At 40.1% G+C, this 21,933-nt stretch overlaps 3 protein-coding genes and 2 long non-coding RNA genes across 5 annotated transcripts; 3 read left to right on the top strand and 2 right to left on the bottom strand.

The window, feature by feature from the left end:
- Window positions 1–268: 268 nt before the first annotated feature.
- LOC143502024 (uncharacterized) lies at window positions 269–3,571 on the bottom strand. Its single transcript, XM_076995215.1, has 6 exons — window positions 3,176–3,571; window positions 2,335–2,468; window positions 1,550–1,697; window positions 1,205–1,453; window positions 853–1,123; window positions 269–630 (listed from the first exon to the last, which is right to left on the bottom strand). The coding sequence occupies exons 1-6, from the start codon at window positions 3,562–3,564 to the stop codon at window positions 430–432; spliced, it is 1,392 nt and encodes a 463-aa protein (XP_076851330.1). The 5' UTR covers window positions 3,565–3,571; the 3' UTR covers window positions 269–429.
- Window positions 3,572–6,624: 3,053 nt separating this feature from the next.
- Window positions 6,625–8,438, top strand: LOC143502027 (uncharacterized). Its single transcript, XM_076995217.1, has 3 exons — window positions 6,625–6,764; window positions 6,992–7,552; window positions 7,697–8,438. The coding sequence occupies exons 1-3, from the start codon at window positions 6,654–6,656 to the stop codon at window positions 7,709–7,711; spliced, it is 687 nt and encodes a 228-aa protein (XP_076851332.1). The 5' UTR covers window positions 6,625–6,653; the 3' UTR covers window positions 7,712–8,438.
- Window positions 8,439–11,195: 2,757 nt separating this feature from the next.
- LOC143502029 (uncharacterized) lies at window positions 11,196–16,951 on the bottom strand. The gene is made up of 3 exons (XR_013127054.1): window positions 16,405–16,951; window positions 12,376–16,173; window positions 11,196–12,160 (listed from the first exon to the last, which is right to left on the bottom strand). It is a non-coding gene; the product is annotated as an uncharacterized LOC143502029 (long non-coding RNA).
- On the top strand, window positions 13,735–15,829 carry LOC143502026 (uncharacterized). The gene is made up of 2 exons (XM_076995216.1): window positions 13,735–13,870; window positions 14,489–15,829. Exons 1-2 carry the CDS (start codon window positions 13,749–13,751, stop codon window positions 15,696–15,698), a joined length of 1,332 nt encoding a protein of 443 aa, XP_076851331.1. The 5' UTR covers window positions 13,735–13,748; the 3' UTR covers window positions 15,699–15,829.
- A 2,140-nt stretch (window positions 16,952–19,091) lies between the features above and the next one.
- Window positions 19,092–20,451, top strand: LOC143502020 (uncharacterized). Its single transcript, XR_013127051.1, has 3 exons — window positions 19,092–19,141; window positions 19,367–19,440; window positions 19,569–20,451. It is a non-coding gene; the product is annotated as an uncharacterized LOC143502020 (long non-coding RNA).
- Window positions 20,452–21,933: the final 1,482 nt, after the last annotated feature.

Genomic DNA, 21,933 nt, shown 5'->3' with positions numbered 1-21,933 from the left:
AGATGAACTTAACCATGGTTCAGTTGTTCTGGCCGAAGACAATCTCATTACGTTGGACCAAACTTTGGTCATTTGTTCCAGACCTTAGTTCATGGCACATTTTGTGCACCTGGTGATGTTGCTCAGATCAAATTGATAAGTCTGTACCAACAAGATTAAGTTTTTTTTTCACCTCATGTTTGAAAGAGGCTTGCAAAGGGAAGAGTTTAACTCATGTTTAGCTTCACTATTTTATTCTGTAATAAAATAGACAAACAGGATAGGGCTGTTTAACAACACAGTTTATTTTAGTTCCAGAAAACAAAGAATTATGTCAAATTCATGCTGTTAAAACAAAGTGTTTATTTTTTGCTTTTCATTAACTGTTGTTGAAAATCCAATGCATGTTTATCTAGATATGCTACAAGAATAAATTATATGCAATTTATTTCAGTCTCCTATGATTCTTGACAAAATCTGAACAGTCTCCAAGTACATGCCAATTGTGCGATCCAAAGGCCCCCCTGGAACTGGCAAAGAAGCAAGTTCATCATCAGTGAGCTCACGGCGCAGCTGGATCTCCGGAACAGATACAGTGTTGTCAAGAAGGGTGTGAGGCCCATTCCAGTCAATCCCATAGTCTTCATTAACCTATGAAATATATTATCATAATAGACTAGTGACTTCTTACAGTACCCAATGCTCATCGTAGAAGCAAAGATAACGTACTTAATGACCAGTCAGTGTATAATACCTACTGTTGCAGTAACAAACCAGCTAGTTTTTCAGTAAAAAATATAAGCAAATGTTTGAAATGCACGCATGCAGAATGTTTAATTACATTAAAATATTGACTTCTCAATGAATACATACCTCGGTTAAGTCCTCTGTGGGAGTTTGCTCTCTGTATCTTCTCCAGAGTTGTTCTGGTGACTGACCCCTTTCAGTTCTAAGGCCATGGAAGTTCCAAGCATCTCTGAAAGACTTGAGATGCCTCTGTATTTGTGGTAGGAAGATCCAATGCAAGGCAAATAGATGAAGTTCATTGTCAGGGTGAAGTGCTGACTGATCTTCCAAAGAGACAAAGATCTGGTAGAAGAGGTCTAGAGCATGCTCATAAACATCCCTCCACAACCTTTCTATTCTGTAAGAAAGACATAACCTGGATTGTATATCTTCTCTTGTACAATCAATTAACACTATAATGTAAGGCAAGTGAATTTACCGTTGATTATGAACACTTCTGCCGGTGATGTGGGAATTTCTGTTGGTACCTCTGCTCCTGATCATAAATTCTGCAACGTCTGCATTCTCCCCACCTTTATCAGATCGTACCCTTGATGGCAATCCATACTCATCAACAGCTGTGAGAAAGCTCTGTAAGACTGTGTTTGCTCTGTTATTGCCAGCCACAGTAAGGTAAACCACCAAGCGACTGAATCCATCCACCCCTCCATGGACCACAAACCTCCATCTGTATAAAAGAGACAATTGTGAACAGGTTAGCTAACTCACAATGTTGTACACATATCTGTACATAGATTTTTCTTTCTGCCAGTATTACTAATACCTTATGAGCTTATGGTTACCGTCGATGTGCCATAAGTAATTTGGGCCAGGCACAGAATACTGCCGTCGTCTTAGTGTATGCAACCGTAGACGTCTCATGCACACACCCTCTGCATCAACTCTGCGAAAAGACTCTCTCAACCTTGAGACTGAAAAGAAATATAGCTGAAAAACACATACCACTCTGGAAAAAAATTAAGAGACCATTGCAAGTGATGTACGTGAGTAAAATGAACATTATTGGTTCATTCTATATACTGCTGACAATATTTCTCTAAAATTCCAAATGAAAATATTTTCATTTAGAGCATTTTCTGCAGAAAATATGAAATATAAAAATAAGGAAAAGATGCAATACTTTCAGAGCTCAAATAATGCAAAGAAAACAAGTTCATATTCATTTAGAAATAACAATAGTAATGTTTTAACTTTGGATGAGTTCACTAATCAATATTTGGTGGAATAACCCTGATATTTAATCACAGCTTTCATGCACCTTGGCTTGCTCGCCACTACCCTTCTAAAAAAAAAATCCAGCCCACGTCCAGCTGGACACCCAATAAAAAACTAGCTCTTTACCAGCATAGGCTATGTTTTTGTGGATGACAAGCTGGGCGTGAGCTGGATTTTTGGCAGGGCAGTCTTTCACACACAGCGCTCTCTTCATTCTCTAAACAGCTGTATATATCAGCCAGAACATTAAAACCATTGCAGTGCTCTCTTCATTCTTTACACAGCTAGATAGCATTAAATCCCATCCAATACAATGTCTCTCTACACACTTACTTGGAACACGTATACCTCTGGCTTTCAGAAGACCATGCATTAGCTTGTAGCCCGTGTTTGGGTGGCTTCTGTGGACATCAGTTACAATGTAGTCCAGCTCTTCATTAGTGAGTGGTGAATAGAGGTCTGTCTTTCTGCAGCAAACAAAAGCATTGAGCAAAGTCATATATGATGGGAAAGGGATATCTCTATACAATATACTTTACAATTGTACATGTTCATCTTTACAGCAGTAGACAGTATGAATGAAGAGTAATAAACAAGTTAAGTTTGGTGTTCATAGCTCAATGTTTTAGTATATTAAAGCCATGATAAACTGTTTTCATATAGTAGTAAGGTCAGTGTAACGTTTATCAGTTCAGTTTTCTGACCGTTTGAGAAAACTGGAAAAATTGGGTGCAAAAATATACGTTACACTGACAAACGTTACACTGACCTAGCTAGTACTTTCAGTACTTTAGTTAGAACTAGATCAGGGGTAATCAATTAAATCTTTCCGCGGTCCATTTTTGGCAGATAGCTCAGACCTTAGGTCCGGGTCCGCGGTGGCGAACGAAAGTTGTTGAGCGGGGGGGGGCGAACGTGTGGTGGCGAACGTAACACTCAAATGGCTGGTGAACGTAACACTCGTCTGAAAATAAATTCTCCGGTTTAAAATATAGTCTCCCGTTAAAATTTTTTTGGCATTTGGGTCCGTATCCAGTTAATCAGGAATGTGATTGGGTCCGGACAGGACGGCGTTCGGGTCCGGATCCGGACCGCGGTCCGCCATTTGGTGATACCTGAACTAGATGATGCTACATTAGGGAAATTTATATGGAACAAATGATTGGTTACCCACCGTATTCCGTTCTGTTCCATGTGTCTCCTGATGGTCCTCTCAGACACTCCATACATATCTGCGATTTCAGGAGCTGTTACTCCACAGAGAACATGGTGCTCCAGCATTCCGCTGGGGATGTGAAAGGCTGGGCGACCTGGGCCTGCTGTAGTTTGCTGTGGTTGGATGGAGAAGCGCTTGAGCACTTCTTCAAAGTTTGCAGTTACCCTGTAGTCTATATTTTGGTGAGAGAGAGCAGAAAGCAGCCCTAACACTTCTATAAAGTCGTGTATTTGATCAGTGACAGAGTCTGGGGCTGCAGCCCCTGATTCAATTTCCTCCGCTAGCTGTAAGATAGTTCTAACGAACTCCTGAGAAATGTCCTGCAGATCCATGTCGAGAGCCTCCATGCTGAGAAAACACTCACACAGGCCAGAGCAATCAACCTGCATCGATCGGAGTTAGGCCCGCCCACTGAGTTTGATGGCTGTTGTTGACAGATTTAATTATTTCATGGTTCGACGACGCGCTTGAAATAATGAAATAAATAATGAAATAATTAATTAAATTATTTAAGTTAAACAATTAATGAAATACAAATATCACAATCAACTAACGATGAATTTAATTACATAAAATTATTTATGCTTCCTTTCCATATTTAAATAATTTAATTAATAATTTAATTAATTAAATCTCATTTTAAATATTTATTTAACGTTTTAAACAATTATTTCTTTGTTCATTTATTTATATAATATTGTCACAAATAACCCTCCATACAGGTGAAGTGCACAGGTTTCTCCATGTAATCTGTCTGCGCAGTCCAAATACGATAGATAACCCCCCATAGACCATAAAATCTACAGTATTAATGCTGGAAGCATGTTTGGACTAACATATGTTTGAACTTTAATGACCTTTTATTTGAAACTTGGAGGGACTCTGAGATTTTGCCTCTGTGATTTGTTGAAGCTCTTTGGGTATGTCCCCTTTATCAGAAACAGGTATCGTGTCCCACTTCTCCTCAATTGCACGTTTAACTGAACATCGAAGAAATGACTGCGATGAGTGCAAGCGTCATTAACATTTCATTGGTTATTTACTTGTATTTAATAAAATTGATTCAAAATGTAAAATAGCCAAACTGAACGAACGTCAAAGGTTAAGAAGTGCTATTTTCAAGGTCAGTCAACTAAAACCATTTAGGATGGAATGATAAAAGAGAGCACAGTTATTTACTGGCAAGGATAAAACAAACTGACTAGCAGACATTTGGAACCTCCACGTATTAGAAACAAAGCAGTAGTGATATTTCTCAGGTCTTTCCGAGGATATTCACAAAAATATTTAATAATTGTTGACAAAAAAGTAAATTGGCAAAATAAATGGACAGTCCTCATTGTGAATTCAAGAGAAAAAAATGCTGAAACGCAAAATTATAGGTGTACGTTGTACACTGACATGAAAATACCTAAGTAAGACATTCGATGGGTAGCACAGATTTTTATAACACCGGAGTGGATCTGATACATGTTCCAGGGCCAGAGTGGGTGTGATAAATGTCCCGGCCCAAACTACTGAGATTAACATGGGCCAGCCCAATGTGATTTGCACTTGAAGACTCGGCCAATTAGTAGTTTTAGTTATTATCTAACTGTCACTATGACAACACGGGCAATTAGTAGTTTTAGTTATTATCTAACTGCGTCCCTACGACAACACGGCATATGAAGTCACAATGCAGGAGACCTATAAAAGTCGCCACAGACAGTGTTTAATTTAACCACAGATGGTTCGATCGTCACGGAGGTTGAAGTAGCTACTACAGCGGTTCACCGATATCTTGTGCGAGTAAAGGAGTGACTATTGATCATGTTTAAACTAATGATGAGGGTAAGTTCATGTTCCTTTGAGCTTTTTCCATAATCTCACTTTAGTCCGAGTAAGTTCGAGAGAGCCGCTTCCCAGTCTATTTATTGAAAATTACATTCCTCGTCGAGACAGTTCTCTAAAGTTGCTTTGTAGCAACAGTGATTGTAGAATATTGCACAAAAATAGAAATAAATTGCTTTCGACCACAAATGGCGACTCAGATTAACATTAATTATCCGGTTACATCCCAGTTACTTCATTTTACGGCCTCTTATCACATTTAAGATGTGTAACCAATAACCATCTGAGGTCATTATTAAGATAGATTAATATTCTCTCCTTGAGAGCCCAGCGGTGTTGAGAAAAAAAATCAAATTATAAAATGTTCGTATTCCCCCTATCCTGTCTGCGCGGATGTCCGCAGCCTGTATTATTTTCACAGAAAAGGGTAGCATTCTACAACGTGTTTAATGCATAATGTAGCCTACTTTATAATTATTTCACTCGCCACTGGCGACAGCCGATACAACAGCATTATTTTTTTTATGGGTAAGGATTTTTTGTAATTGGAAAAATTTCCATCATTTTCTTTTGAGTTTGTATTTTAAAAGTTAAACGATAGATTCCAGCTCCCGCTCACATGTTCGTCTGTGCCCATCAACAAATGCAGGAATCCGATCACCAGCATGACTCGCAAAACGGAGCTGAAACTTGAGCACTAAGCGTTGAAAATGGCCAAGCGAAAAATATCGCATTTTTTCCACACAGTCTACATCTCTGTCGGACACAAAGAAGACACTTCTTTATAACTGTACATAATTTTAAGTTAATTGGGATCAAAAGTCACTCGTATGCATACTAGGAAACAAGTTTGTTTCACGTTCGAGTATTCGGAATTTTCTTCAATAACTGACAGTATTGGCAAAAGTGCTATAATAAAATTCTTGTTTCTGGCAACCAAGACAAACATCTACAACTTTGTTTACGTCAGGAATAGACGTATTTTAAATGTGCAACTTTCATCACTGCAACGTCTAAGGCACCGTCTACAAATGACCTTAACACAGACGCAAGTGGCGGTCGTGAAGGCACTACACACTGTTTTTTGTAATAATTTCAATAGCTTATAAACGGTCCTTCATAAGACCACCAAACAAGTTGTATTGCATAAAGTGCATGGTGTACGGCAACCGACAACGTTTTTTTTTAAAGTGGGTAGCGACTTAATGACCATGAGGAAAAAGTGGGTCCCGGGCTGAGACCAGTTGAGAACCCTTGCGATAGTCATCATGAAACTCATTTTTTCTTCATTTTCTCTACTACAGTCTAAGAAAGCTGGGCCAACAGAAGAGCTTCCTGAGGGCTGTGATGTGTCGGCCCCTAGTGTGAAAAACAAGCAGGCAAAGAAAGACCATAGCAGATGGTTTTCAGGTGAGATTTAGCGTGATTACGTTACCAAAACGTGATGCATTATGAGGTTATTTATTCATAACTATAATTTTCCACAATTTATGTTTTTAGTGACATTTGCTTATGTGCATCATTAGTGTCTGCCTCATAGATGCTTAAAGTAAATGTTTCTTTCACCACAGCTATTTGCTGTACTAGAGTGGAGGAGGCAGTGATGGAGGAGCTCAACACTCCTCCATGTGGGAAAAGTGGTGGAGTCGTATCCACCTCTGGGATTAATCCAGCTGTTCTAACTGAAGAGCTGAGGAATACACTGCCAAGCAATGTGAGTACCAATCTCTGTATCTCTGTCTTCCTATCTGCCTGTGTGTGTTACCATAGCAACATGAGCCTTTGGCCATGTCTGGTCAGACCTTCACAACATTAGATGTTCTTTACATTAGCATTTTACTTAAAGAAATAATCAGCTTAAGGTTAAAAAAGGTAATAATTAAAAATAATTAAGCTTTTGGATACTGATGAACTTTTTACACTTTCCTTTAACCTAACTAGATGAAAATGGAGGATTTGATTGAAGTGCTGGAAAAAATCTCGGCATGGGTCAAAGTGGCAGTGAAGGAGGTGGTTGCTCAGGACCTCATCCCTATAGTGAGGAACCTGATGCTGGAAAGGATTGCGGCTCTGGACCGAGTAAAAGCACAAATGAGCTGCAGGGGTACTCGGTCAGTGCTGTCGGATACTGACCTTTCTGAGGAGGCACTCCAGTCGGGCATCGTGAGGAGATTTGTGAAGACTGCTTCAGAAACTTTTCTCCAAGAACGCCTTGGGTTGACATCCTGGACCAAGCCCGACACTGATCACTACGGTTCTAGAAGCGCATCTGTGACGGAGGCTGACGTGGAAGTGAAGCTGTCTCTACAGAGATGCTGCTCTGAGCTGTCAGCTCTGATTGCCCTCACTCTGTTCGGTGATGTCTCTGGCATCACCATCTCTCGGTCAGAACAGGACCATACAGGCTCCGCTCTGCAGAGTGCAGCACAGACAGTGGACGTGGGGCTGGAGAAGAAATCTTGGTGGTTCAGGTTTCCAAGATTTCTGAAGCTGAGATTCAAGGTATCTGTTTTTAAAATGTATTTATTCCCAGTCACACCATTAGCTTTAGATTCTGCTCTTCTGAATGATTTTCAACCATACATTTATGCTACCGTCAATCATATTTTGAATGATTTTATATCAAATTGTCTGCTCTTTTTAAAGAAACGGACAACCTAAGTGCATGTTCACACGGAGGACCATGTGGTGGACAGACATATTCCAGATGGTACGCATTTTAGTATTTCTTTGGTGAAGTTTAATTCATGACAGTATTATGCATAAAGAAGTGAGGGGTCCATGGTATAGTAGTCTTCCATGGTATAGTAGTCTTCCATGGTTTAGTTGTGTTCTATGGTTTAGTAGTCTTTCCTGCTGCACAACTAATAGGGCATGAACAACAATAATGACAACAGCATGGAAGACTACACACAGCATCCCTCTCACGCCGTCTATTTGCTTTGACTTTGCAGGTTTCCAGTCTACCAGTGCTGAAGCACCATCCACCTCTGACAAGACCATCTCTAAGCTCAGGAGAAAGTCGACGCATTCCAGATTGGCAACAGCTTTCTCAAAGATCTGCAGAAAATGAGGGGAAAACACCTACTTGGGTGATATTGCTGGAAGTAGAAAATGTTATTCAATTAAAATGGGGGAAAAAAAAAAGAAAACCAGACTGCTTCATTGTGATACCTGCATGACAGAAGGCAACATGCATTGTGTCCTGGTCCACAAACTTCATTACTCCTCTTGTCCTGGAAGTCTGGGTGAAGATCAGGTTGCACAGCTGTCTGTGGTTTCTACTCCAGGAAGAAGCACTGGAGACTTACATGATGGAGAGTAAGAAAGAGACAGAAAAGCAAAATAAAGACTTTGATGGGGTCAGAGACCTGACCCATCACCTGGACTGTGTGTATGTGTGTATATATAAAAGAGGAATAACTCACTAGAGGTTCTTTGTCCTCAGGGGGGGAGGGCCGTCTTCCAGGGCTTCCCTGGTGCTGGCCGGTAGAGCCCACGGTCATCTGCAGAAGGGGGGGAGGCAGGTCCTACTGAACCTGTAGGAGGAGGACAGGACAAGTTGTAATGCTGAATGTGATGTATAGCAAACAATAGCATACAGTTATGTTTGTGTATGTTGTACGTGTTTCAATGGCGACGTATGTAGTCCTGCTCCAACGTAGGTGGTAGAGTCTAACAAAGTTGGGGCCGGGGCTACTCATTTAAATGCCGAGCATAGGATCTTTCAAGGGAGAACTTCACGGGGGCAGCGAGTGTGGCCAGACATGCCGCTAAGCTTTTACTGCACAGTTTTACCAATGTTTTATCCGGTTTAAGGGACTATGTTCATGTGTGTGCTGCACAAATTAAAAAAACAATGGGTGAGGTCTATCGTTGGAGTCAAGCCTGATGACAAGGCATCTCCACAAAGACCAAACATAGTTCAATGTTTTACTGAAAAGTTGGGGAGATGTGTTAGGGTTACACAAACCTCAAAAGATGAAACATTAAACAGAGTGTTAGGGGCAAAGAGAAGAAGGGGCAGATGCACAACCCCCCACGTGGGTGATCAGTCCATGTGAGTCCCAACAGTCCAACATCTAGTCCTCATGTTATGGGGAAAACCGACTTCATCTGAAAAACACACAAATACATACAAACATTTGTTTTTATGTAGGAAAAGTAAAAGGCATGATACATAGTGAGATTAGAACTTTGTATAAGAATCTATTAAAATGCTGTGTAGGTGATTAAAAGCCTGGAGGTGGGCGTGGAGGGGGTCCTCTTGATGTGTCAGGACTGGTGGAGAAAACAGCAGGGTCCGGTGTCTCCAGGGTCTGGGTGTGATTAGACTCATGTGACCTGAAAAGGCCATCTGAACCGATGGAGACACCCTTATACGTCACAGAAACTTCTGATTGCTGAAAAACACAAATAAGAGTAAAAATAAGTGAAGATGCCTTTAGGAATCATTTTCTAAATACCCCATAAGTAAGTCTAAATGTAATCAGGTATGAGGATGCACTAACCTGAAAGATATTCTGCACAGATGACGACGTTGACTGCGTGCACAGGTATATCGTTGCTTCTGTGATGCTGGATTCCCTCCGCTGAATTAACAGAGGACATGCTGATGAGTGTGATTAAGAACGGGACATGCTAGTTTAAAATGCATTTATCCAAGACTCTTACTTATCTTGATGCAGGCCACGGCTTTAGCGTTGGCAAAGTAGTGGAGGGTGAGCTACAAATGCATAGAAAATGTTAGGTTGAAGGACATCAACTGTGGCAAGTCCATTCTCACTGAAACTGAGAACCTGTTCCCATGACTCACCTCTGCATCTATGTTGTAAAATACATTGTTGAGCACCCACCAGTGCTCACTCTCCTGCCCCCTGTAGGCAGATTTGTGCTGGAGCGTCACCTCCACCACCTGCAATCATGCAGAAAAAAAACTTTACCACTGAAATGGACAAAGCTCTTATAAACTGCTTATACTTATATCTGCCAAAAAGCCAGTAATACACATTAAATTCTGAAGGGAACCTTTGTAGCTGACGAAAACGTCTGTGAGAAGGTGAAGGCATACGCCCTGTGTGCTCTGTGCAACGCTTGCTGAGCATGACGCCTCGACTGTGGAGAAAACCAAAAACTTACTTTGCGAGACAAATATGTGCAAAACCAGCATTTTACAATAATTGTGACCAGAGCCTCGCAAAAATAAATAATGGATGCTAGTAGTTCTGCACACAAACTTCCATAAACAAAATGAATCTGGCTAAGAGAATATCCACGAAGTAAATAGCCAGCTCCCTCTCGGATCGGGGAATGGGGCATTAAAGAAGTCGGTGTAATACACACGTTGGTCCACCCGGCGTGCCGTGTCAGTTACACGTTTTTGTATGCCTGAAACGTGAAATGCACACGCTGACATAAAACGACTGAAAATGGACAAATACCCGTATGATGACGACGGAGACGCCGTGACGCTCTCATTTTTGCTCAGGTATTACATGCTCAATGGTTGTAGGTTAGTATGTTTTGGTAATCTCTATTAAATCGTATTAATCATTTTTTGATTGAAGTGTTTAGGATTTCAGTTAATGTAACACAAATAGTGACATAATTTAGCCGCCCACACTCACTTACAGCGTAGATCTTTATGGGTATCTAGGTATGTAGCTAGCTCTGAAATCCCATAGCTTCCTATCTAGCTAATGAAGACGTATCTGCATTTATGCAAATACACATTAAGTATCTCCCACTAGCTAAATTTTCAGATCTAGCTAGCCAGCTAGTTAGATAAACATTTTTCAGTGTAATTATGATAAAACATTCAACTTTAACAAAATACAACTACATGACAGTTGTAGGTATGAAGTCGACGTTCAAGGGTATAGGATAGTGTAGATAATAATCAAAGAGCCAAACAGATTTCTTTATTTTTACGTCTCTACCCTTGAAGTGTCTCATAATTTTACATAGCCTAGCTACACTGATTGCATGTCCTGTTTATTTCTGATTCATAAATGAGAGTATGTTAGAATTATTTGGACCTACTTGGTCTTTTAGACGATTTTAGAATGAAGGTTTAGCATGATTTACTGCTTTACCAATCAACTGGGTTAAGGTACAGTTGCACAAATTGTCACTATTTGCATGGGTACTAAAAATGAATCTTTCGAAATTGTTTTAAGGGGCATTGACTAATTCTCTGTCTGTGTGTGTGTGTGTGTATTTAGAAATGCCCGGACGTGGAACCACCTTCAAGAAGTGTGTGGCTTGCCACAATTTAATTAATATTGCTTGCAAAGTTTGCACATCATGTACAGCAAAACAACCATCTAAATTAAGACAAAAAAAAAAAAAACTTGACCATAAACGTACGGAATGGGTTCAGGCCCATAAAAGAAATCACACAGCATCACACATAAAAGATGAAGCTTCACTACTGGTATGTGATTGATTTTCATTCTACAGATTTGAAATAATATGGAAAATTATAAATTAGCATTTTAGTGCAAATTATTCACTTTTTGGGGGTGATTGTTTTAGCTTGAGAAATTACAGGCTCTGGGAATACGAGCAGTAATGTTTTTATCAGAGCCTGGAAGGAAGACTGGCTCCTGGGTGTTAGAGACTCTGTCCCCCAGGTGTCAATTTACAGAGACATTGTCTGCCTGTTTAAAAAGAATGCAGTCCCTATTTGACATGGTAGTCCAAGGTAAGAATATTCTGATGTCCTATATCCTGAGTTCTATACTAAAATAATGTGCTGGGGCGTAAGCACAGATAATGCAGATATTGGCCTAACTAGCTTGCCTAACATATCACTTCCATATAAATGTGATTACACTTTTTTCCTTAAATGTAGGATGGATTCATATTGGAGTCCAGGGGCTAGGAGTAGCAGCAACAGCTGTCCAGGGGCCAGCAGCAGTTGTCCAGGGGCCAGCAGCAGTTGTCCAGGGGCCAGCAGCAGTTGTCCAGGGGCCAGCAGCAGCAGTTCAGGGGCCAGCAGCAGTTCAGGGGACAGCAGCAGTTCAGGGCGCAGTAGTAGCAGGTTTGATGCCTCTTATTTTTATTTTTACTTTTTTCTTGTAGTAGAGGTAATTGCAGTCTGTCCACCTTTTAGAAAGAGGATCAAAAATTAACAGGTGTGTTATTTTTAATTCCATACACTCTAACCAATGATTGAGTTTTCACATATCTTATTTTCAACAGTGCGCTGCTCATTTGTGTAAATTACAATGAGTGATTTAATATTGAGTAAGAGTGTGTCTTACTGGGCCCATTCAGCGTTTTGAGGCATCTCAGACTTCTGTACGTTTTGGTGATTTTACCTTTATCATGCTCTGTTTATCCCCTTCTCTGTCTGTCTTGGTATTCCATGTGTCCATGTTTTGGTTTTCCCATGTGTTCTGCCACACCCCTGTCATTTGTAACTCCACCTTCTCATCATTTTCAGTTGTGTCTTGTTTAGTTCCTAAGTTTCTCTTTAGTATCTGGTGTGTGCTTTGTTCAAGTCATGTCTCTTCGATCTTGTTTTTTGTTCCTTATATGATTGCCCTCCTGATATGACCCTTGACTGCTATAACTCAGGGTTCCCGCGGGGTCTTAAAAAGTCTTAAAATGTCTGAAATTCAAAACTTTAAATTTAAGGCCTTAAAAGACTTAAAAAACAGCCAGATTTTCATCCAAGGTCTTAAATTTAATTTAGTCAGGTCTTAAAATTTTACCTTAGTTAATTTTAGAAAAGTGTAGTTTAATCGAAACGTCCGGAAGTCAGTTCTGTGTTGTCTGTGTTTGTGCGGGGCTACAGGTGTTGGTACGTGTTAATTAATTAAACTACAAAACCCATAATAACCGCAGGCAGGAAACGGTCCTTGTCACGAAAAGCCTTCACGCAATTTTGTGCCTCATCCCCGCCGTCTTCGCTATCGTCAGTGCCGGTGTTCTGTCGATTTTTCCTACCCATCGAAAATTCATACCAAGGCTTACTGCGCATGCGCAAGTCGCTTTTACGTCACTATTTTGGTGGCCGCCTACTACACCCATCGATTTTTCCTGCCTGCTAGCGAATTTCAACAGTGCAGTACTATTTAGTCCTTTCAATAGTGCAGTAAGTTAATTTCTTGTTTATAATTCCTTCTTTGTTTGCAATTGCTATGTTTTCAACTGTGCATTAAGTTAACTAGTTGATTAAAATGTTTTAAACAGCGCCATTTTACTACCTGTTATTACCTATTTATAGGGACTTGGATATTTCCGCATGATAATGATTGAGCCGTGTAATAATACACTAATACGCAAAATAAAACTTTTATTTTAAAGCTCATCCTACTTTTTAAACGCTGATTTGCGCTACATTACAACGTTTCCATAAGGTAAACAAACTAGAGATACGTCTACAATACTACTTTTTAAACACTGATTTGCACTACATTACAACGTTTCCATAAGGTAAACAAACTAAGAGATACGTCTACAAATACTACTTTTTAAACGCTGGTTTGCGCTACATTACGACGTTTCCATAAGGTAAACAAACTAAGAGATACGTCTACAAATACGCGATGCCAACGGACACGGTAGGAACATTCGACAAGGTAGGAAAATTCGACAGACTAGTCTATGGGGTTGTTAAGCTGTGACGCATCATCTTTGCGAAACTTCACGTCCGGGTCCAAACACTCGCTGCATTGAGTCCCTTAATATGCCGCAGTGCTGTGTGCCCTGCTGTTTTAACAGATCCGAGTCTAAAACAACGACCCTTTTGTCTTTCTACCGCTTTCCTTGCAATGAGAAAGAGAGAAGAAAATGGGTGCAGTTGATAAGGTAAGTTCTATTTCTAAAAAAAATCTTGACAGTGCCTCCGTGGGCGCTAATGCTAGCTAGCTAACCCCACAGAGAAAAAAAAGCCAACTTGCCCCTTTTTGGATTGCTTGATATTCTAGCTATGGGTTTAATACAATGTTTCTTGCCACATACAGATATTTTAGTTCTTGTTTTGTTTTATTTGTTGTCCAGCTAAAGTAAAACTAAAGTAAAGATAGCTCTGGTTAACTTAGCTAGTGGCGCTAACACTAGCTAGATTAGCTAGCTCGTAAAAGGCAACACCAGGATATCTTTTCGGATATCCTTGATATATTGTATGGATACACACACAACAGTTAGCTGATCAGGAGTGTCCGTAAAAATACCAAGCAAAAATACAGCTGATGCTACTGTTGCATCCTATATTTACCTTTTTCAGTATGCATATACATTACTGCTTAGCCCGTTTCCATTAGTTTATTACTGCCGTACACTTACCATACATAATTCTCACATTTTATTGCAATATATATATATACACACACAATTTTATAAGGTCCTTATTTCTTTAGCACTTTGTTAGAGGAACCCAAGTAAGCTGTGACTAATGATTAATGATAATTTTTTCTTCTTTTACAGACGTGAAAACTTCACCCCAAACTGCAACTCCAGGGTGTGTAGTTGGCACTTTCCCAATGGCAAAGCTGCTGGACCTTCGCGATTCGCTTGGAACCAGGGAAAGGCTTTTCATTTTCCTGACCACCCCAGCAATCCCCCTAAGCAGAAGAAGCAGATTGTCCCTTCCAGTGATGATGCAACAGACACAGGACACACAGCTGACATGGCAACCCCACAAACCCCTACTACATCCCAACCAAGTCTTGTCATGCTTGAGGTTGAGAATGACATGCTTAGAGAAGAGAACAAAAAATTGAAAGAACAGTTGGAGAAACAAAAGCAAACCTTTTCTTTCAGTCAGATTTCCTCCCATCCTAACAAAGTCCAATACTACACTGGATTACCTGATGCTGCCACAGTATTTTTTTTGGAAGCACTTCTTTCTAGATTTGAGCTACAGTATCATTCTGATTGGACTGTCCAAATTATGCCCCTTATTGATCAGTTACTCCTTACTTTGATGAAGCTTAAATTGAATTGTGGCCATGTAGACCTTGCAACAAGGTTTAATTGTAGCACAGCAACTGTAACTAACATCTTTACCACCATCATCTGTGCTCTGTATGATATTTTGTATGTCGGTCTACTTGAAAACATCCCCTCCACGGCCAAGAATCAGACTTCGCTGCCAGACTGCTTCCGACCTTTTCCTAACTGTAGAATAGTCCTTGACTGCACAGAGGTTGCTGTCTCCAACACAGAGAGGCTTGACACACAGTGTCATTTGTACAGCCACTACAAAGGACGGACCACGCTAAAGGCTCTAATTGGTGTGGCTCCCAATGGTGTGATTACTTTTGCCAGTAACCTGTACGGTGGGAGCGCCTCAGACAAGTCAATAACAGCTGACAGTGGACTTCTCCAACATCTACAAGCAGGTGATCTGGTTATTGCAGACAAGGGCTTCACAATTCGGGACATTTTGCCAGAGGGAGTTCTTCTTAACACCCCGTCTTTCTTGCTCAACGGACAGTTTACACAGGAGGAAGTAAACAATAACAGACTTATCTCCTGTGCAAGGATACATGTGGAGCGGTCTATTCAGAGGCTGAAACTGTTTTGCATTTTGGACCACATCCCTTACCAGTACAGGAAAAATGTTAACAAGATACTGAAAGTATGTGTGTGTCTTACAAATTTGCAAACCCCAATTCTCCGTGAAATTCAATGAAATATCTGATGTATGTAAATCAGTTAGCAGGACAGTGGCAAATTAAAACATGTTTACAATTATTGTGACTGAAGAATGATTTACACAACTTTGCAGAAAACCTTTATTAAAAAAGTAAAACCAGATTAAAATGTTTGTCTTTTTTACATTCAGGTAAATGTACATTCAGATGTAGGTTGCCTTGGATCTGATGCCAATAGTGGTGAGTTTGTTTTAGTTTGAGGGAACTTGTCTCTTCATCCAGCTCTAGAAAAAAGTCTCTCTTACTCTCTGCTGCCTGCTGGACAGTCTTAGTTCTGGCGGACCATGGGCATTTCACCTCAATGATGCAGTCATCAGACACTGTCCCATCTGGAGATCCACCAAGTAGACCACTGTCAGACAGGAACAATCCCCTCTCCTGGATCACCACACCAGCGTCCGCTGTGTACTGCTGCTTTGCCCGCGACTCATGTAGGATTCCCCAATCACATGCCTTTAATAAAAACACAGTCACTTACTCTTAGATACACATAACTTAAGTTGAAATATTCATGAAGACCCACAACTTACTTTAGATCCTTCTTTGAGGTTGTACTGGCCAAGCAGTGTTTTGAATAAGGAAGGGGGGTAAGATTTCCAGGTTTGGAAACCGCAACTTAAAACTGCATAGCGTTAAGCTAATAAACCATGCAACATTGACATCAATTGCAAATTATTTACTAACCTCGTGATGTGGATGGGGCCATCTCAGATACTCTCTTGGCTGCAATTTCGTCCGTTTTCGGTGTCTTCGCCCTTTTCCACACGCATTCTACATCGGTGCGGGACACGTTTTTCTCCACCCAAATCAACAAGGCTGCCATATGATGGCACTTGTCTTTACCGATTGGGCAAACGCAGCTGCTGTACCTCACTGCCTGACCCTCAACGTGTACCTGTATTAAACGTTATTTGACCCATACTCACTTCAGTCACCACACCTCAACCTCAATTCACCTCAACTCACCTCAACCTCGTAAATCGTCTTTTTCATGGACGCCTGGACTCTACCCCTAAATATACCACCTGGGAGAACAGATACACTTAGTACTCTATTGGAGTTGAAAGAGTTTAGACCTTTTTTAACCCTCAATGGTGCCTCACTAAAGAACGAAGTTATCGTAAACAGGTTTACAGGCTCCGCCATCCTTGTTTGTTTGGACCCGGAAGCGGCTGAAACGTCACGCGTGTCGTCACACTTAACAAGCGGATAAATACTCGCTGCCAGCTGATACGGTAGGAAAATTCGACAAAGTAGGAAAATCCGACAGAACACCGGGTCCCGCCGGACTCCACCGCAGTATCACTAGTGCTTCGGCTAATGATATTCGGGCTACATTAGGATAGAGTGACGGCAATGTTCCCTGGTTCGAATATCGCGAAAAAGTTTTCGTGTGGACTAAACAAATCGCATATATAGCTAGATTTGGCTTGGCAGACTTCATCAAGAGAGAGTTGATACGCTCTTACCGGGCCGTATGTGTTAATGTTCGATGAAAGCTTTAATTCAACCACAAAATCCAAACGGCTGGATCTTCATGTTCGGTTCTGGAGCAATGGATATGTGCAATCGAGGTACATGGGCTCTCATTTCATGGGCCATGAAACAGCGCAGGATCTACCAAAACTTATCAAAGTAAGTGATCCTTACTTATGCTCCACTTATGTCTTCTTTTCAATGTGTTAACCATTTTATACAATTAGGCTACAATACAAAAACATCTCAGAACCATGTACTGTCCATGGCATTGAGTTAGAGAAATGTTTCAATGCATGCTAAATCCCAGCTAGAGGAAATAAAAATATATTTACTGTGTTAAATCATGTAAAATAAAAAAAAACAACAACTATGCCCTGTAGATGGGTTATGTCATGTTTTGAAACATGTTCCACTGTCCCATGCTCTGTTTCATGGATTGCACATGGTTTTATTTACATTGGACTGATGTATTGCCTTTTAGTGGGCATATATACATAGGGTAAAAACAGGTAGTGTGTCCCAACGTTTTCAATGTTAACATTCAAATTCATATTCAGCATGGCTAGACAAAGTAAGTTGGTTTCATCGGGATAATAAATAGAAAAGAAGGTAGGAGGTTAAAAAAGTTTTGTGTGTTAAGATACAGATGGCCTGGGGAAAGAAAATTCTGAGCCTTTATTTAATTAGTTAATTTTATAATTTCATTTATTTCAGTAATTTAACCAAAATGTAACATTTTAATAAATTTTATCAGCTGCAGGGTGTGAGGATTTTGGTCAAACCATGCCTTAGACATACTTGAAGATAGGCTGAGTCTACATGTTGTTAAATGTATAATGTGTGTATGATTATTTAATTAAACAAGGAGGTGGAGGCAGAAAACATGCAAGAGGACACAACTGGCACACACAGACTCATATGTGACTGTCACAATGCATGGAGGTGTCACAGGTTCCCCTCACCAAGGAACTCTTAGCATCTGTGGGTGCAGCCCGGTCAAAATACTGACTCTTTCTGGATCAGGAATGAATCAGGAAAGAAAAGGAATCCCAGAGCCAGAAAAGAGAGCTGACTGAGCAGTCTTTAGAGGACCTTAAGAAAAGGAAGAAAAGCTTGGAAGACGTATCCACTTGTCTTGCTAGAGAGGCAAATTCTCTTGCAGAAGAAGCTGAGGGCAAGACTGGATCCAAGATGGCTCAGCTCCTTTCCAAGTCAAATGCTGAGATTGGTACTGAAAAGGAAGAACTCAGAGATATGTAGGGTGAGGTTGTATGTAGATATGCTAGTGTTGTGTTGGTAAGGTTGCTTGGGTTGAGAATGTTACTATTTTGATTATCTGTTTTAATACTGAATTAATGTAATCCTGTAACTAAATTAATCAAAATAAAATGTTAAGAGTTTCTGGGATCATTGGATTGTTTGTGGTAATATGTTGTGTTGGTCTTAAATTTCACTGAGAATGGTCTTAAAAGGTCTTACAAAAGTCTTAAATTTAACTCACTGAAACCTGCAAGAACCCTGTAACTGTTTTGGATCTGCTCACTGTATATCTTGCTCTATTTAGCGAATGCGTCTACCTACTTATTGCTCAGTGCCCCTGGTGTTACACCATGATGACTGTTGATGAGTAGACACACCTAATCTTTGGACACATTGTTTTTGGAATGTGATGCCACAATCATCCAGTGTCTGTCTCTCCATGTCAGACCATGTAGAAGTGACTTTCAGTCTATGGCGGATAAAAACAAATCCTAGTTATTGTTTCTAATGACCTAGCTGTGTTTCTAAACATGTATGCCAATTAAATACTGCCTTGATAATATACTGATATTTCTTTTGTACTCCAGTGTATACTTTTATTTAAATTGTTTTTTTTTTTTGTTTGTTTCTGCCCCAGGTAAAGCCAAGAACAGTGGTCAGTCACAGACACTCAAAAGGAAAGGTATGTTTGAAGAACTTCAGTATGGCAAGTATAGTCATACAGTAGTTGTATCTGGAGCCTGTGCCTCTGATTTAAAGGGAGCCTTTTTTTTAAGGTTTTCTAAACAAGTTTCTAACATTGATTTTATTGTCCTTTTATCTTTTGATTTTGTTTGGTTACATCTATCATCTTGTACTACAAGGCTTTATTTTGAAAAAATGTGATTTTATTCACTTATTTTCGTAGAATGTCCCCACACATTGACAGAAAGTCAGGAATTTTACCCTGTGAAGAGAATAGTCAGATGCAGAGTTGTTCAGGTTAATCCTACACCCATCACTACAATCATGCCATTTTACAAGCAAATAGTCATGTGTATATTGACTAAAAATGCATATTGTTATTAAAATTAATGAGTTAGAAAACTGAAGAGTTTGAATTGTTTCAGGGCAAGAAAATGAAGCAAGTGGAGTGGGAACCCTGCCTGCTCTGGTATGTATGAATTTATGCAACTATGCAAACTTTTATACAACCACTGGACTGCAAGTCATGGTACTGGTACTAAACTTTCATTTTTAGAAAAATCCCAACATTTGTGTAAACAACTTGGTAGCTGAACATTTGATCAGTTCTAAATATTCACTAGCATATTGCAGTACTAGATCTTTTCATCTAACGTTGTGTGGTATTTTTATAAGTCTGTCAGTGATGCCAATATCCAGGACTTTTTATTTACAATTTCTTCAATTACCCATGTGTAGCACATCAAAACATTGCACACGCTGTAGTAAGACTTGCTGGAAATTTAAAGTGGGAACGCAGTTTTTATATAAAAAAAATAATTAATGGTTTGAACTTTTTAAATATCAAGGACAACAGACTCTAGTTTATACTGATATCTCCCTTGTACCTTGTTTTGTTTTTGCAAAATTGTGTACTTTGTTCTACATTGTAGTGAACTATGCATTGCATGAATTTAAGAGATGTTGGGCTTGGTGCTTTTGTTTAGCTATTTTTTTCTAAATGCATTTAAATGCTATTTTTGCTTTGTCCCTGACTCCTCCCCTTGGGCGTGTGCATGCGTGGTTGGCGTCCGTTTTGTCACCTGTGACTCATCTCGTCAACATTATGTGCAGTTGGGTCTTGTATGTGTCAATGTAATTATCATCACTCTTTGTCCGAGTTGATCCGAGTATTACCTCGTCTCGGCATCTTGCCTTCCCTCGTGTTACAAAAATACACTTAAATGTTGTATATGCAATGGTTTTAATGTCATGAAAGTTTACACCACAAATGTCTGTAAAGTTCCGAGCTTTGGGCCTGGGTGCATCCTAAAATACCCACACTATGGTGGGGTGGGGGGGGGGGTGGGGGGTTGATTGGGAACCACTGGTGTAAAAAATAAATGGGTTAGGAACAAACTCGCGTACTGGTAGGGAACAACAAACAGCCAAAAATTCTTGCTCAATCATTCAACAAGGTATATAAGCGTTATAACATAACGCGGAAGTGCCAAGTTAAAGACCATTACGCAATCGGAAACAGCCACATCCAGAAATAAAGCCTTTAATACAATAAAATACGGACTGTGTTTACAAGATAGGACCGGGTTTAGCATATTTAGTTGCTAACAATGATGGCATTTATTTATGTATTCCCAGTCTTTATAGTCTAGTTACATCGGTTCTCCACAGATTGGGGAAAAAACGGAAATGGCATTCCAGGAATGACCATATGGATTCAGTGTGAGCCTGCATGGCCCTGTAGCCCTCAGACTGCATTGTCTTATCGCGATACATAGCGAATGCGTAGCGAAATGCTGTTGTTTTTATTTATTTGTTGTCTTATACCAGATATACTACTGCTGCTGCTATTTTGTTTATACGTTCGTGCTATCTGTGTGCAGTATGGCAAGGGAAACGACTCCTTGACGCTGATCGTAACCCTAACCCTAACATATCTTCATGAACTACAAACAGCGCCATATTGTTCCAAATTCCTTCACACTATGCATATGGCTATATGGGTTTATTATTATTATTATTATTATTATTAAAGTGTATTGTAGCAATATGTGAGATATACCTGAATAAAACTTGGAATTTTTTAAATAAATGTTTCTTCTCCCTGTAAGATTAAAAGTCAAATTTATGTATATAGTGCTTTTTACAACACATGTCACAAAGCAGCTTTACAATCGCATGGGTCTAGAGCCCTAATGAGCAACCCTACCTTGAGCCTCAGGTAGGAGGTGCCTGTCCACTGGCTGTAATGGTACATCAGCCCACGACGTTGGTGTCACAGATGTTATTACAAAGAGCAGACCAGTTACCCCTATTAGATCTCACATTGATCTGTAAATTAATTCTTAAATTTGAAGTATATATTTCTAGTGGGTGATGCTGGTCCCCTGGGGGTATGCAAACTGCAAAGCTGTCTGTCAGTGACATCAAATGGGCTGTGCTACATTACTGTATAATTTTCATTTTAAATTGAACTTGCTGCTCATGCATGATGGTTGAAATGAGAATTGTAATCATAAAGAAAATACACATGTAAACATATTATACCTGTCACGGTGAGGGGGCCGGGTCGCCACCAGAGGGCGCGCATCCCGGCCAGCAGCCGATCCCAGCACACACCCCCGCAATCACCATCATACTGAGCACCTGTTTCTTGTTTACTTTGCTCTTCTTAAGCCCGCAGGTCGTCTGGTCCAGTGCTGCACATTGCCGCTACATGAGCGTCTCTGGTCTCTGCGTGTCCGTCACTGCGTTCCCTACCTGCGTGCGCGCTACGAGCTTTACCTTGCA

This window comes from Brachyhypopomus gauderio, unplaced genomic scaffold, assembly GCF_052324685.1.
Source record: "Brachyhypopomus gauderio isolate BG-103 unplaced genomic scaffold, BGAUD_0.2 sc186, whole genome shotgun sequence".
Classification (NCBI taxonomy): Eukaryota; Metazoa; Chordata; class Actinopteri; order Gymnotiformes; family Hypopomidae; genus Brachyhypopomus; species Brachyhypopomus gauderio.
Note: the sequence above shows the minus strand (reverse complement) of the source record. Positions and strands in the feature narration are given on the sequence as shown.